Source organism: Trachypithecus francoisi, unplaced genomic scaffold, assembly GCF_009764315.1.
Source record: "Trachypithecus francoisi isolate TF-2019V2 unplaced genomic scaffold, Tfra_2.0 Lachesis_group15, whole genome shotgun sequence".
Classification (NCBI taxonomy): domain Eukaryota; kingdom Metazoa; phylum Chordata; class Mammalia; order Primates; family Cercopithecidae; genus Trachypithecus; species Trachypithecus francoisi.
In genome coordinates this window covers 85,275,883-85,293,563 of record NW_022681460.1, presented here as the reverse complement: position 1 = coordinate 85,293,563, position 17,681 = coordinate 85,275,883, and the positions used below count along the sequence as shown (strand labels likewise).

The window sequence follows — 17,681 nt, the reverse complement described above, 5'->3', positions numbered from 1 at the left end:
TGCCACAGTGAACATACGTGTGCATGTGTCTTTATAGCAACATGATTTATAATCCTTTGGGTATATACCCAGTAATGGGATGGCTGGGTCATATGGTACATCTAGTTCTAGATCCTTGAGGAATTGCCATACTGTTCTCCATAATGGTTGAACTAGTTTACAATCCCACCAACAGTGTAAAAGTGTTCCTATTTCTCCACATCCTCTCCAGCACCTGTTGTTTCCTGACTTTTGAATGATTGCCATTCTAACTGGTGTGAGATGGTATCTCATTGTGGTTTTGATCTGCATTTCTCTGATGGCCAGTGATGATGAGCATTTTTTCATGTGTCTGTTGGCTATATGCATGTCTTCTTTTGAGAAATGTCTGTTCATATCCTTTGCCTGCTTTTTGATGGGGTTGTTTTTTTCTTGTAAATTTGTTTGAATTCTTTGTAGGTTCTGGATATTAGCCCTTTGTCAGATGAGTAGATTGCAAAAATTTCCTCCCATTCTATAGGTTGCCTGTTCACTCTGATGGTAGTTTCTTTTGCTGTGCAGAAGCTCTTTAGTTTAATTAGATCCCATTTGTCAATGTTGGCTTTTGTTGCTGTTGCTTTTGGTGTTTTAGACATGAAGTCCTTGTCCATGCCTATGTCCTGAATGATATTATCTAGGTTTTCTTCTAGGGTTTTTATGGTATTGGGTCTAATATTTAAGTCCCTAATCCATCTTGAATTAATTTTCATATAAGGAGTAAGGAAGGGATCCAGTTTCAGCTTTCTACTTATGGCTAGCCAATTTTCCCAGCACCATTTATTAAATAGGGAATCCTTTCCCCATTTCTTGTTTTTCTTAGGTTTGTCAAAGATCAGATGGCTATAGATGTGTGGTATTATTTCTGAGGACTCTGTTCTGTTCCATTGGTCTATATCTCTGTTTTGGTACCAGTACCATGCTGTTTTGGTTACTGTAGCCTTGTAGTATAGTTTGAAGTCAGGTAGTGTGATGCCTCCAGCTTTGTTCTTTTGACTTAGAATTGTCTTGGCAATGCGGGCTCTTTTTTGGTTCCATATGAACTTTAAAGCAGTTTTCTCCAATTCTGTGAAGAAACTCATTGGTAGCTTGATGGGGATGTCATTGAATCTATAAATTACCTTGAGCAGTATGGGCATTTTCACAATATTGATTCTTCCTATCCATCAGCACGGTATGTTCTTCCATTTGTTTGTGTCCTCTTTTATTTCACTGAGCAGTGGTTTGTAGTTCTCCTTGAAGAGGTCCTTTACATCCCTTGTAAGTTGGATTCCTAGATATTTTATTCTCTTTGAAGCAATTGTGAATGGAAGTTCATTCATGATTTGGCTCTCTGTTTGTCTGTTACTTGTGTATAAGAATTCTTGTTATTTTTGTACATTAATTTTCTATCCTGAGACTTTGCTGAAGTTGCTTATCAGCTTAAGGAGATTTTGGGCTGAGATGATGGAGTTTTCTAAATATATAGTCATGTCATCTGCAAACAGGGACAATTTGACTTCTTCTTTTCCTAATTGAATGCCCTTGATTTCTTTCTCTTGCCTGATTGCCCTAGCCAGAACTTCCAACACTGTGTTGAATAGGAGTGGTGAGAGAGGGCATCCCTGTCTTGTGCCAGTTTTCAAAGGGAATGCTTCCAGTTTTTGCTCATTCAGTATGATATTGGCTGTGGGTTTGTCATAAATAGCTCTCATTATTCTGAGATATGTTCCATCAATACCTAGTTTATTGAGAGTTTTTAGCATGAAGGGCTGCTGAATTTTGTCAAAGGCCTTTTCTGCATCTATTGAGATAATCATGTGGTTTTTGTCGTTGGTTCTGTTTATGTGCTGAATTACGTTTACTGATTTGCGTATGTTAAACCAGTCTTGCATCCCAGGGTTGAAGCCCACTTGATCATGGTGGATAAGCTTTTTGATGTGCTGCTGAATCCAGTTTGCCAGTATTTTATTGAGAATTTTTGCATCGATGTTCATCAGGGATATTGGTCTAAAATTCTCTTTTTTGTGTGTGTGTCTCTGCCAGGCTTTGGTATCAGGATGATATTGGCCTCATAAAATGAGTTAGGGAGAATTCCCTCTTTTTCTATTGATTGGAATAGTTTCAGAAGGAATGGTACCAGCTCCTCCTTGTACCTCTGGTAGAATTCAGCTGTGAATCCATCTGGTCCTGAACATTTTTTGGTCAGTAGGCTATTAATTATTGCCTCAATTTCAGAGCCTGCTATTGGTCCATTCAGGGATTCAACTTCTTCCTGGTTTTGGAGAAGTTGGGAGAGTGTAAGTGTCCAGGAAATTATCCATTTCTTCTAGATTTTCTAGTTTATTTGCATAGAGGTGTTTATAGTATTCTCTGATGGTAGTTTGTATTTCTGTGGGGTCGGTGGTAATATCCCCTTTATCATTTTTTATTGCATCTATTTGATTCTTCTCTCTTTTCTTCTTTATTAGTCTTGCTAGCGGTCTGTCAATTTTGTTGATCTTTTCAAAAAACCAACTCCTGGATTCATTGATTTTTTGGAGGGTTTTTTATGTCTCTATCTCCTTCAGTTCTGCTCTGATCTTAGTTATTTCTTGCCTTCTGCTAGCTTTTGAATGTGTTTGCTCTTGCTTCTCTAGTTCTTTTGATTGTGACGTTAGAGTGTCAATTTTAGATCTTTCCAACTTTCTCTTGTGGGCATTTAGTGCTATAAATTTCCCTCTACACACTGCTTTAAATGTGTCCCAGAGATTCTGGTATGTTGTATCTTTGTTCTCATTGGTTTCAAAGAACATCTTTATTTCTGCCTTCATTTCATTATGTACCCAGTAGTCATTCAGGAGCAGGTTGCTCAGTTTCCATGTAGTTGAGCGGTTTTGATTGAGTTTCTTAGTCCTGAGTTCTAGTTTGATTGCACTGTGGTCTGAGAGGCAGTTTGTTATAATTTCTGTTCTTGTACATTTGCTGAGGAGTGCTTTACTTCCAATTATGTGGTCAATTTTGGAATAAGTGTGATGTGGTGCTGAGAAGAATGTATATTCTGTTGATTTGGGGTGGAGAGTTCTGTAGATGTCTATTAGGTCTGCTTGGTGCAGAGTTGAGTTCAATTCCTGGATATCCTTGTTGACTTTCTGTCTCATTGATCTGTCTAATGTTGACAGTGGGGTGTTGAAGTCTCCCATTATTATTGTATGGGAGTCTAAGTCTCTTGTAAGTCTCTAAGGACTTGCTTTATGAATCTGGGTGCTCCTGTATTGGGTGCATATATATTTAGGATAGTTAGCTCTTCCTGTTGAATTGATCCCTTTACCATTATGTAATGGCCTTCTTTGTCTCTTTTGATCTTTGATGATTTAAAGTCTGTTTTATCAGAGACTAGGATTGCAACCCCTGCTTTTTTTGTTCTCCATTTGCTTGGTAGATCTTCTCCATCCCTTTATTTTGAGCCTGTATGTATCTCTGCATGTGAGATGGGTCTCCTAAATACAGCAAACTGATGGGTCTTGACTCTTTATCCAATTTGCCAGTCTGTGTCTTTTAATTGGACCATTTAGTCCATTTACATTTAAGGTTAATATTATTATGTGTGAACTTGATCCTGTCATTATGATATTAGCTGGTTATTTTGCTCCTTAGTTGATGCAGTTTCTTCCTAACATCGGTGGTCTGTACATTTTGGTATGTTTTTGCAATGGCTGGTACTGGTTGTTCCTTTCCATGTTCAGTGCTTCCTTCAGGGTCTCCTGTAGGGCAGGCCTGGTAGTGACAAAATCTCTAAGCATTTGCTTGTCTGTAAAGGATTTTATTTCTCCTTCACTTATGAAACTTAGTTTGGCTGGATATGAAATTCTGGGTTTAAAATTCTTTTCTTTAAGAATGTTGAATATTGGCCCCCACTCTCTTCTGGCTTATAAAGTTTCTGCCGGGAGATCTGCTGTTAGTCTGATGGGCTTCCCTTTGTGGGTAATCCGACCTTTCTCTCTGGCTGCCCTTAACAGTTTTTCCTTCATTTCAACTTTGGTGAACCTGACAATTATGTGTCTTGGAGTTGCTCTTCTCAAGGAGTATCTTTGTGGCGTTCTCTGTATTTCCTGAATTTGAAAGTTGGCCTGCCTTACTAGGTTGGGGAAGTTCTCCTGGATGATATCCTGCAGAGTGTTTTCCAACTTGGTTCCCTTTCCTGCTCACTTTCAGGTACCCCAATCAGACATAGATTTAGTCTTTTCACATAAACCCATACTTCTTGCAGGCTTTGTTCATTTCTTTTTCCTCTTTTTTTCTTTAGACTTCTCTTCTCGCTTCATTTCATTCATTTGATCCTCAATCGCTGATACTCTTTCTTCCAGTTGATCGAGTGGGTTACTGAAGCTTGTGCATTTGTCACGTATTTCTCGTGTCATGGTTTTTATCTCTGTCAGTTCATTTATGGCCTTCTCTGCATTGATTATTCTAGTTATCCATTCTGCCATTCTTTTTTCAAGATTTTTAGTTTCTTTGAACTGGGTTCATAATTCCTCCTTTAGCTCTGAGAAGTTTGATGGACTGAAGCCTTCTCTCAACTCGTCAAAGTCATTCTCCACCCAGCTTTGATCCGTTGCTGGTGATGAGCTGCGTTCCTTTGGAGGGGGAGATGCGCTCTTCTTTTTTGAATTTCCAGCTTTTCTGCCCTGCTTTTTCCCCATCTTTGTGGTTTTATCTGCCTTTGGTCTTTGATGATAGTGATGTACTGATGGGGTTTTGGTGTGGGTGTCCTTCCTGTTTGTTAGTTTTCCTTCTAACAGTCAGGACCCTCAGCTGTATGTCTGTTGGAGATTGCTTGAGGTCCACTCCAGACCCTGTTTGCCTGGGTATCAGCAGCAGAGGCTGCAGAAGATAGAATATTGCTGAACAGCAAGTGTACCTGTCTGATTCTTGCTTTGGAAGCTTTGTCTCAGTGGGGTGTCCTGCCATGTGAGGTGTGGGGTGTCGGTCTGCACCTAGTGGTGGATGTCTCCCAGTTAGGCTACTCAGGGGTCAGGGATCCACTTGAGCAGGCAGTCTGTCCATTCTCAGATCTCAACCTCCGTGTTGGGAGATCCACTGCTCTCTTCAAAGCTGTCAGACAGGGTCGTTTGTATCTGCAGAGGTTTCTGCTGCTTTTTCAATGTAGAGGAAACAGCCTTCCATTGGAAGAAGATGCCATCTAGGACTTTCATAGCTAGAGAAGAGAAGTCATTGCTTGACTTCAAAACTTAAAAGCACAGGCTGACTCTTTTATTAGGGGCTAATGCAGCTGGTGACTTGAAGTTGAGCCAATGCTCATTCTGAAAATCCTAGGACCCTTATGAATTATGCTCAATCTACCTGTGCTCTGTAAATGGAAGAACAAAGCCTGCATGACAGCTCACCTGTTTATAGCATCCGTTTCCTGAATATTTTAAACTCACTGTTGAGACTTTCTGTTCAGAAAAAAAGATTCCTTTCTAAAGATTGCTGCTTACTGAGAATGTACCTGGTCACCCAAGAGCTCTGATAGAGATGTACAAGGAGATGGATATTTTCATGTCTACTAACACAAAATTTATTCTGCAGGCCATGGATCGAGGAGCAATGTTAACTTTCAAGTCTTATTCTTTAAGAAATACATTTCATAAGACTATTGTCATAAATAATACCTCTGATTGATCTGAGCAAAGTATTATAAAGTGAAAACCTTCTGGAAATGATTCACCATTCTAGATACCATTAAAAACATTTGTGATTTGTGGGAGGTCAAAATACTGGCATTCACAGGAGTTTGGAAGAAGTTGATTTCAACACTCCTGGATAACTTTGAGGGGTTCATGACTTCAGCAGAGGAAGTAACTACAGTCGTAGTAAAAATAGCAAGAGAAGCCAGGTGTGGTGGCTCACACCTGTAATCCCTGCACTTTGGGAGGCCAAGGCGGGCAGATCACAAGGACAGAAGATTGAGACCATCCTGGCTAACATGGTGAAACCCCATCTCTACTAAAGATACAAAAAATTGGCCAGGCGCAGTGGTGGGCGTCTGTAGTCCCAGCTTCTCGGGAGGCTGAGGCAGGAGAATGGCATGAACCCTGGAGGCGGAGCTTGCAGTGAGCCGAGATAGTGCCACTGCACTCCAGCCTGGGCTACAGAGCCAGACTCCGTCTCAAAAAAACAAACAAACAAACAAACAAAAAAAAAAAACAAGAGAACTAGAATTAGAAGTGGAGCCTGTAGCTGTAGCTGTGACTGAATTGCTATAATCTCATGAGAAAACTTGAACGGATGAAGAGCTGCTTCTTATGGGTGAGTAAGGAAAGTGGTTTCTTGAGATGGAATCTAACCCTGTGAAGATGCCATAAACATTGTTGAAAAGACAACAAAGGATTTAAAATATTCCATAAACTTAGTGGATAAAGCAGCAGCTTTGAGAGGACTTGAGAATATTTACTCTAATTTTGAAAGAAGCTCTACTGTGGTTAAAATGCTATGAAACAGTTTCGGATGTTACAGAGAAATACTTTGTGAAAGGCAGAGTCCACTGATGCAGCCAACTTCATTTTTGTGTCATTTTAAGAAATTACCACAGCCACCCCAGCCTTCAGCAACCACCATTTTTATCAGTCAGCAGCCATCAACATTGAAGCAAGGCCCTCTACCAGCAAACAGATGACAACTCACTGAAGGCTCAGAAGATCATTGGCATTTTTAGCAATTAAGAAATTTAAAATTCAGGTATGTACTTTTTAGACATAGTGCTGTTGCACACTGAAAAGATTACAGTATAGTGTAAACATGACTTTTATGTGCACCGGAAAACCAATTCATACAACTTGCTTTATTGTGGTGATCTGGAACTGAGTTCAAAATATCTCCAAGGTATGCCTGTAGAGTAAAATCTCTTGAGGATGGAGTGCGAAGGACTGAAAATAAACAGTGAGCAAAGAGTGGTTAATATAATCTGGGACCCACTGCAAGTTTCAAGTAGAATGGCCTTTAGAGCAGAAATTCTTTACAGTGATGATCACTCTGTTTTTCTCTCAACACCTTCCAGTATGCTGAGCTTGAGTAAAAACTGTAGGCATTCTTGCCCCCTCTTCTGGTGAAGTGTATACATGCAATGTGTTCATGCTGAGTGGATGCGTAGTTCAGAAGTTTTAACATGTGCACTCTCTAAATCCACATATGGTTTTATTTCTGTTTCATCACCTCATGACCCCCTTAACTGAAGCTCTGTTGGTGAGGAAGGGTAAATCTCTAATAATCCCAGTCGTGCAAGGGCATTAAGTATCGCAGGCTTTGGAAATCCATTGCATGGCATCACAGATATGAACTGGGCCTGGAGTTACAGAGCCCCAAAGAAATGAACTACCATTTCACATAGTCCATCCTTCCCAGGAAAGTATTTCATGCGGTAGTACAGTATTCCCAGCAGTGCTGTTCTGTGGACCTATATTGAGTTTATTTTGGACAGACATAACCAAGCATGAAGTGGCAACTTTTTAAGTTCTACAGCACTCTGACTACATGAGAGACATCACTACCATTTATTCTGAGATAAAATGTCAAAAACTGGGCCGGGCATGGTGGCTCATTCCTGTAATCCCAGCACTTTGGGAGACCGAGGTGGGTGGATCACTTGAGGTCAGGAGTTCAAGACTAGCCTGGCCAACATGGTGAAATGTCTTCTCTACTAAAAATACAAAAATTAGCCGGGCATGGTGGTGGATGCCTGTAATCCCAGCTACTCTGAAGGCTGAGGCAGGAGAATTGCTTGAACCCAGGAGGCGGAGGTTGCAGTGAGCCAAGATCACACCACTGCACTCCAGCCTGGGTGATAGCGCAAGACTCAGTCAAAAAAGAAAGAGAGAGAGAGAGAAAGAAGAAAAAAGTCAAAAATTGTATCTCAACTCTGGAGACTTCATTCCAAATTCTCAAATGCAAAGAATCACTGGTACTTCTTCGCCGGTAGGCAGTGTGCCTTCAGTTTTCTCTGGATTTACTCTGGCTATACAAATGCCAGGAACGTGTGACGGATTACACACAGGGACAATTTATAGTTAGTCCCTTGCATCTTGGGGGAAGCTGCATACTCAGCAGCTGCCAGCTTGTGCCTGCCTGCAAGTTACAAAAATATTGGCTTAAGAAAGAAGTAATGATAACTAAAACAGTAGAAGCATAAGAAGCCTGGAAAATATACCAAAATAGGCAAGAAAAACTGGCAAAAATATGTTTGCAATATATACTTTTGTTTTTCCTCTTTCATTCTATAAACTCTCTTTGCTCTTCCACTGTCTGTATTTTGTTTAAATTTTGCTTGTGTAAATTGTGTGCTTCATAGTTTCTCTTATTTTTCTTATCTAAATTGTCCCTGAGATAGTAGTGACACACTTGTTAATGTATATGATATATTGTGGCTTAAAATAAATAAGAAAATGAGGAAATAGGAAAAATTTCATTTTCTTTGTTTATGGTTTTTCTTCTTGTTTCTCAAAATGGTCATGAGGGAGAGAAAGTTCCTTTGTAGTTCTATTTCTCATTACCTCGTTTTTCTTTTACATAAATAGATACCAATGTGATCTGCATTTCTACAATTTTAAAATATGCCATACAGTCATAATTATTAAAGAAACAAAAATTTTACTCCAATTTGTAAGGAACCCACAATTTTTTTTACAAATAGAGAGACTATAATAGGTTTCAAAAGCCATTGACTTGATTGGAAAACTAAGCAAATGTAGGTTATTTAAAAGACAAATTGAGTCTGTTAGAAAGTACTTTTTTGTGCAGTTAACTACTTTTCAATTTTTTAAATTAAAAATAAAAGTGACACACTTGCTGATATATATGATATATTGTGATTTAAAATAAATGAGATGAGGAAATAGGAAAAATTTCATTTTAAAGTAATTTAAAACTACTTAAAAATTTTTTTACTCATATCTACTAATATGGTATATATTTTTATATGTAATTTAGGCTCAAAAGTTGTCATTGTCTCTCTAAATCTAGATGTCTGTCCATTTCTGTTAAAAAAGAGGGTAATTTATAGTGGTTTAATATATATTATATATGTTATATGTGATATATGATATATGGTTATATATTATATATGGTTATATATCATGTATTATATAATATAGTTTATATTATATATTATATAATATATTATAGTTATATATCATATATAATATAAATATATAACACATAACATTATATAATATATAATATATAACCATATATCATATATTTTATTTTATTTTATTTATTTATTTTTTTTGAGATGGAGTCTCGCTCTGTTGCCCAGGCTGGAGTGCAGTGGCCGGATCTCAGCTCACTGCAAGCTCTGCCTCCCAGGTTCACGCCATTCTCCTGCCTCAGCCTCCTGAGTAGCTGGGACTACAGGTGCTCGCCACCTCGCCCGGCTAGTTTTTTGTATATTTTAGTAGAGACGGGGTTTCACCGTGTTAGCCAGGATGGTCTCGATCTCCTGACCTCGTGATCCGCCCGTCTCGGCCTCCCAAAGTGCTGGGATTACAGGCTTGAGCCACTGCGCCCGGTGCATATATTTTATAATATATAGTCATATATTATATATTATATATGATTATATGTATATATGATATGTGATATATGATATAGTTACAATACATTATATATGATATATAGTTATCTATTATACATTATACATGAAATATATAATATATAACCATATATCATATATAATATATTTTATAATATATAGTCATATATTATATATTATATATGGTGATATGTATATATGATATGTGATATATATGCTATATAGTTATATATAATACATTATATATGATATATAGTTATATATAATATATACGGTTATATATCATATATAATATATGGTTATACACACACACACCCCCACCAGGAATAAAAACTGGAAACAGTAACTCATAATTTAAATCAGAATTTTTATTTTTTTGAGAGAGTCTCACTCTATGGCCCAGGCTGGAATGCAATGGCGTGATCTTGGCTCACTGCAACCTCTGCCCCCTGTGTTAAATCAGATTTTTAATTGCAACCTGATTATCATTGCAACGATAAAACTAATAACCAGGGAATCTGACTACATTGATAATAGGTTTACTATTCCTATTGTATTAGCCAAGCTGAAATCCCCTTACTTTTAAAAGGTGCTTCATAAATTGATGTAGAAGATGAACTTTTAAAATTAATTTGCATATCTTATATATCATAAAGTAATACTTACTTGCTTTTCAGTGCCGAAAACCCGATCAGCACTTCAAACCCTATTTGACTCCTGATTTGCCAAAGCGACTACACTATGCCAATAATGTCAGAATCGACAAAGTTCATCTCTTTGTGGATCGACAATGGCTGGCTGTTAGGTTCGTGTATCTGTTTACTTATCTCATAATGCCTTTAACAACCATCTGTCATTGTAAGTCTACTTAACCTTACCCTGCTATTATCATCACTGAGTTTTCCTGAGCATTGATATTTTCTTGACTTTTTGCATGCTATTTAGCAGCTCTGCATTTGAAGTGATTGTTATTAGATTGCTGATTTTAGCATCCTTATCTTCACAATATAGATGAGAATGAGGGGTAAGGCTAAGACTGTGCCCAGGGACTGTAAGTGCCAGCACCTTCTTACCCCCACTATGCAGCAGACAGATAATATCAGCTGTCTTTCAGCCTGATAGAGAGTGAGTGATTACACAACTCTTTAAGACCTTTGTCATCTTTGTGGTTTTTATAAAAGAGCACATATAGGGCTGTAAGACCAAGCTAATGAATTAGTTGTAACATTTATTTCTTATTACTATTTATAATTGCAATTTATGTTGATTATTGAAACATTTGCAAAATTTAAATGTGCTTAGAGAAAACAAAAACCATTTTTGACTTTGTGCATGCTATTTAGCAGTTCTGCATTTCAAGTGATTGTTATTAGACATTATGACTTACTCCATCTTAAATAACCAATTAATCCATTGATTCAACGTTTTATTGTATGCTTGTCATGTATGCGCCAGGCCTGCTCTAGGCATTTGAGATACAGATCTGTCTCCTGCTCTCATGTACTGTAGTGGAGAAAACTGAAAAATAAGCCAGCAAACAAATAAATACACACTTTGTCATAGCTAAACTGACAATTCCTATTTTTGAATTTCATACCAGCACTTTTTTCCTCATGCGTAAGTAGATATAAAAAGTATCTGGACTTTACAGCATTTTTCTAGCCTATTTAATACGCATGAATGTAATGCCAGGGGGATAGAATGGCAATGGCAATACAGTGGCTAAGAGAGATGCTTGATAAAGAAAAAGGAGATGACACTTTGGGAGGCCAATGTGCACAGGTCACTTTAGGCCTGGAGTTCGAGACCAACCTGGCCAACATGATGAAAAATACAAAAAATGTATAAAAATACCAAAATTAGCCACGCATGGTGGCACCATAATCCAAGCTACTTGAGAGGCTGAGGCAGGAGAATTGCTTGAACCCAGGAGGCAGGGGTTGCAGTGAGCCAAGATCGCACCACTGCACTCCAGCCTGGGCAACAGATCGAATTCGTATTTGATTCCATCAAAAAAAAAAAAAAAAAGGAAAGAAAGGAAAGGAAAGCAAAGGAAAAGGAGATGAAAGAAGACAAGGGACAAGGGAATTAGGCTCCAACATTCAGGATCAGGAACTGGGGATTTGGCTAAGCCTATTCTACAAAATAACCTGGAAACCCGTTTGGCCTGAGAGTGCAGTTTCACACTGGTTCACTAGATGGTGCGGACCCCTCTCTTTGGGATGGAAGTTTATTAGCCCTTTGTGTACTGTGGCTCAGGACATTCTCTAGAAAGTATTTTCCTTAAATATGTGAACAAAATTAAGCTCTACTAATATTATATACAATTTTTAGTAACTGAGGTATGTAATATATAAATAAATATATGTCCAAGTTGGGGTGCATTCTGCAAATATTTACTGTTGAGAGTCTAACACCAAAGAAGTTAGGTCACTGGTACAGAAGGAGAAAGGACTATAAAGTGAGAGCTCACCCACCCAAATACCTCTGGGTATCATGCATTAATACCCAATCTCAAATGGTGAGCTGTTTATTCTTTTAAAAACCAGCACTGAAATGTTAAAAGAACCGCAACCCAAGAGTTCACAGTCAGGCTCCCCACCTAGCTAGGTTGTGGGAACTAGGAAAAATTAATATCTTAGAGTCTAATTTTTCTCATCTGTAACACAAGATTAGCCTAGTTTTATTAGTTTCTTGCCATTAACATACGAAGTAAACTAACTTATGTCAAAGGAAATTTTGAATACAGCCTTAACAAGAGAGCAAGTGAAGAATCTAATCTGGGCCAGGCATGGTGGCTCATGCCTGCAATCCCAGCACTTTGGGAGGCTGAGATGAGCAGATCACAAGTCCGGAGTTCGAGACCAGCCTGGCCAACATGGTGAAACCCCATCTCTACTAAAAAAATACAAAAATTAACCAGGCCTAGTGGTGTGTGCCTGTAAACCCAGCTACTCAGGAGGCTGAGGCAAGATAATACCCGGGAGGCGGAGGCTGCAGTGAGCTGAGATCGCACCACTGCACTCCAGCCTGGGCAACAGAGCAAGACTTTGTCTCAAAAAAAAAAAAAAGAATCTAATCTCATTAAATCCTGAGTTCACTCTCTCCAACTCTTAAAACACAAGCCTCTGGCTACTTATTTTCTAGTGAAAGTACATCATCTTTAGTATAATGTGTATTATTTGATAACTAGGTTAGATCCCCTTTGCACAATTATAGCAAATTTCAACAGTTTGTATAATCTATTTTCATCATCATCATCATCATCTTTATTTTGCCTAAAATGTGTTAGATTTTACTAATTTCAGGAAACCTGATGTTTTGATATAGTAGAAGTATTAGTAAAGTGCTTTTTTAAAATAACGTGAATATTAGCTTCTTATTTTGGAACAGCAACTGACAAATAAATTTCAGGCACCTTTTTAAGAACTAGAGATAACCAACAAAACACCCAACCAAAGGATCTTTGCCCAGGTAGGAAGATAACAACTATAATCAGGTGGGATAACTATTGCACAAGTACAAGGCTCAAGGAAGCAAAAATTACAGACCCAGCTGTGAATGTCAAGGAGCATCAGAGAATGCTTCCTGATAAGGGTGGTTGCTGATTGGGTTTTGAAAGACTCATGATGGGACAGGATACACGTTGCCATACAGCAGGTCTGCCATGTACAGTCTGTGGGTTGTACAGTAGCATCCTGCCAACAAGGTGAGCGGGAGTGGAAATGGAATCTTTGCTCAGCTCACCAACCCTTAACGGGGGCTGCATTGGCAGGAGGAAGGGGATTCGTTTTTGTTGTTGTTGTTGTTGTTATTGTTGTTTTTGCCAGAAGTGCTGTCTGCTTGCCAAGCCTTGAACACTGCCAGGCTGCATCCTTCCAAAGGCACCTTTTTTTCTCTCAATGATCTGCCCAGAGCACCTTTTTTTTTTTTTTTTTTTTTTTGAGATGGAGTCTCACTCTATCACCCAGGCTGGAGTGCAGTGGTGCGATCTCGGCTCACTGCAAGCTCTGCCTCCCCGGTTCACGCCATTCTCCTGCCTCAGCCTCCTGAGTACTACAGGTACTACCTCCTGGGACTACAGGCACCCTCCACCATGCCCGGCTAATTTTTTGTATTTTTGGTAGTGACAAGGATTCACCATGCTAGTCAGGATGGTCTCGATCTCCTGACCTCGTCATCTGCCCTCCTTGGCTTCCCAAAGTGCTGGGATTACAGGTGTGAGCCACCGCACCCGGCCTGAGTACCTTTTTAAAGCCAGCAGTAGCTCTAGGGCAAGGAAGGGTAAAGAGAAGGAGGCAGGTTTCCAGATGGAAGAACTAGATTCCAGCAGTTGCAAGAAGTTCTGCATTGCTGGAGCACTGACTGCGTGAAGCTGTCATGTGTACAAAGGACCTTATCTGAAATAACAAAGGAGTGTGACTTTGATCTTGAAGAAAGTAGGCCATTGGTAGATACAGGTGGCTTGAGGTGAATACAGGGATATTTGCATTTGGAGAGTTCCTTTGAGATGCTACATGGACGAGGATGGTCTAGCACAGTGGTCCCCAACCCTTTATGCACCAGGGACCAGTTTCATGGAAGACAGTTTTTCCAGGGTCAGGGCGGGAAGTGGGGGGTGGTTTCAGAATGATTCAAACGCATGACATTTATTGTGCACTTTATTTCAGTTATTATTACACTGTAATATATAATGAAATAATTTTACAACTCATTATATTGTAGAATCGGGGAGCCCTGAGCTTGTTTTCCTGCAACTAGATGGTCCTATCTAGGGGCAGTAGGAGACAGTGATAGATCATCAGGCATTAGATTTTCATAAGGAGCATAAAACTTAAATTCGTTGCATGGGCAGTTCACAATAGGATTCATGCTCCTGTGAGAATCTAATGCCACTGCTGATCTGACAGGAGGCGGAGCTCAGGCGGTAATGCTCACTGATCCACCACTCACCTTCTGCTGTGTGGCCTGGTTCCTAACAGGTGTGGGACCATGGCCCAGGATTTGGGGAACCCTAGTCTAGTGTGAAACAGGGAAGCCTGTTAGAAAGGTATGTAGTGACCCATTCCTGGGCTCGACGGCAGCCCCAAGGGAGTCCATGAAGCCACAGGGATGGTGAAACTGTATATAGTGCATCACCGGGAAGGTATTATGGTTAACTTAGAAGCCACAGTTTCTAGGATAGTCTTGCTTTTATCATATTCTGTCTGACATTTGTTCTCATTAGAACACAGGTTTTTATTTCCAGCAGTGTTAAGTAAAATTAGGGGTGTGTGTTGGGGGTGTATGTGTGTGTGTGTGAGAGGGAAGATTCAGAAGTTCTGAAGGCAGGATGATCAATTCAGGAACTTGTTCAGGTCAGAGGATCCAGCTTAGAATGGTGGCAGTAGGCCAGGCATGGTGGCTCATGCCTGTAATCCCAGCACTTTGGGAGGCCGAGGTGGGTGGATCACCTCAGGTCAGGAGTTCAAGACCAGCCTAGCTAACATGGTGAAACCCCATCTCTACTAAAAATACAGAAATTAGCTGGGTGTGGTGGCAGGCACCTGTAATTCCAGCTTCTTAGGAGACTGAGGCAGGAGAATAGCTTGAACCAGGGAGGCGGATGTTGTAGTGAGCCAAGATCACACCACTGCACTCCAGGCTGGGTGCTAGAGTGAGACTCCATCTCAAAAAAAAAAAAAAAAGAATGGTGGCAGTTAAAGAGGAAAGAAAAGAACAAACAGGAGAGATGCCGCACAGGAAGACAGGACTTGGCAACTGATCTGGCATCAGGAGAGAAGTCTTGCTCATCTCCCACCTGTGCCATTACCCAGCTGTGGTAGAGAACCCCAGCCTTGATTTCAACTGTGTTCATTAGACATGGGGAAGATAATGGAGAATTTGTTCCAAAATATTTCATACAGGACTTGGAAGTTGAGCTAACTTATGACAGATAAAATCAACTCATTTTTCCAAGTGCCAGCTATCATTGTTCCATATGTAACTTCCAGAGCTAAATTAATGATTAAACATGAACATGAGGAGGTAGAGGGCAAATTTCCAAAGTTTTTACTTGGAAATAAATAGAAATTAGAGCTTTTCAAACAATGTTTTAATCTTTTGCTTCTGAATGAAATTTTGCAATATTTACTATGGTTTTTAAATTGAGCTGGATTAGGAGATGGAAATATTTTTAAAAACTAGATTTTTCTGAAAATAGAAAAATAACCACAGTATGAGCATTAGAAAATTTACCAAAAATCTTAGTTCAAAAAACCTTTTTCTTTCTTTCATTAATGAATATTCTAGCTTTCCACACAGAATTTAAAACTTAATTACCTCCTACTAAATAATTCCAGTAGTATTGGAAAACCAAATATCTATGCAGTAAGAATAAAAACATTTATTTATTAATAATTTAAAAAATAGAGGCCGGGCATGGTGGCTCATGCCTGTAATCCCAGCACTTTGGGAGGCTGAAGGGGGCAGATCACCTGAGGTTGGGAGTTCGAGACCAGCCTGACAAACATGGAGAAACTCCATCTCTACTAAAAATACAAAATTAGCAGGGCATGGTGGCACACGCTTGTAGTCCCAGCTACTCGGGAGGCTGAGGCAGGAGAATTGCTTGAACACAGGAGGCTGAGGTTGCGGTGAGCCGAGATCATGCCATTGCACTCCAGCCTGGGCAACAAGAGTGAAACTGCGTCTCAAAAACAAAGGAGAGATGGAGTCTTGCTATGTTGTCCAGGCTGGTCTCTAGCTCCAAGGCTCAAGCAATCCACCCACTTTGGATTTCTGAAGTGCTGGGATTACAGGTGTGAGCCACCATTCCCAGCTGAGAATAAAAACACTTTTTAAAACCTATTGTTCGGGCTGGGCATGGTGGCTCACACCTGTAATCCCAGCACTTTGGGAGGCTGAGATAGGTGGAACACTTGAGGTTAGGAGTTCCAGACCAGCTGGCCAACATGGCAAAACCCTGTCTTTACTAAAAACACAAAAATATTAGTTGGGTGTGGTGGCACATGCCTGTAGTCCCAGCTACTTAGGAGGCTGAGGCAGGAGAATTGCTTGAACCCAGGAGGCAGAGGTTGCAGTGAGCCAAGATCACGCCACTTCACTCCAGCCTGGGCAACAGAGCGAGACTTAGTCTCAAAAATAAACAAACAAACAAACAAACAAATAAACAAATAAATAAAGCCTATTGTTGTCATAGTTTTATGCCAACAATTTTATTGGCATTAACTAAGATAAGGACATGAAGTGACATCCTTAGGGTATCAAACTTAATTTCCTTAGGAAGCAGGACTTGTCTTGCTTTCCCCATTCCAGGTACTTACCTGGTCTCTCTTTTCTTCGCTCTATTGGGTAGAGTTCAGTGAGTGTGGCCTGGTCAGAGTTGTGATTTATTTTTTTATTTGTGATTTATTTTTATTTTCTATTTAAACTGAATTAGAGTCAGTTATGAATTTTTTTAATGTTTTTATGTCTAATGTATTTTTTAAAAACACTAAATTACTGTCCTGTTGTTAGTCGAGTTTGTAAAAACAGAAACCCTGTGGTGTGTGTGTGTGTGTGTGTGTGTGTGGTGTGTGTGTGTGTGTATTTGCCGTTTGGGTGAGAGGTGGGGGTGGGGAAGCAAATGAGAGAAACCTTTTAGGGCCAGTCTTTGGAAATAGGAGTCCTTTGTTCCCTTCAGAGACCAAATATGACCTAGTATAACGCTGTTGCTTTAAACGATCTAGGATCATTTATCGCTATTTTCCAAATATGAAAAACAGCTACTTATAAAATTGTTAATACTGCTCAATTCAAAACAGTATTAAAATGTAGGCAAAAGCAAATTAATTAAATTTGAAAGGTTATTCAAATAATAAAGCAACAGCCTATGGAAGAAAATCACAAAGGTAAACATTATATAATAATAATCTCTGAATTTACGGAATATACTAGCTTCTTTTTACCAAGTACAGTTATGTGTTGCATAACAACATTTTGGTCAACAACGAACTGCTTATGTGATGGTGGTCCCATAATATTATAATACTATACTTCTACTATAACTTTTCTATGTTTACATGTACTTAGATACACAAATCTTTGCCATTGTGTTACAACTGCCTATGGTATTCAG

General features: G+C 39.3%; 1 protein-coding gene across 2 annotated transcripts in view; it reads left to right on the top strand.

Annotated features, from left to right (window-relative positions):
- Nucleotides 1-17,681, top strand: part of ENPP3 (ectonucleotide pyrophosphatase/phosphodiesterase 3) — a 100,758-nt gene that overhangs the window by 53,181 nt on the left and 29,896 nt on the right. For both annotated transcript variants that reach the window (XM_033235444.1, XM_033235443.1), the window contains exon 16: nucleotides 10,240-10,367. In XM_033235444.1, coding sequence (XP_033091335.1) covers nucleotides 10,240-10,367 — 128 coding nt within the window. The remainder of the gene's footprint in view (nucleotides 1-10,239; nucleotides 10,368-17,681) is intronic.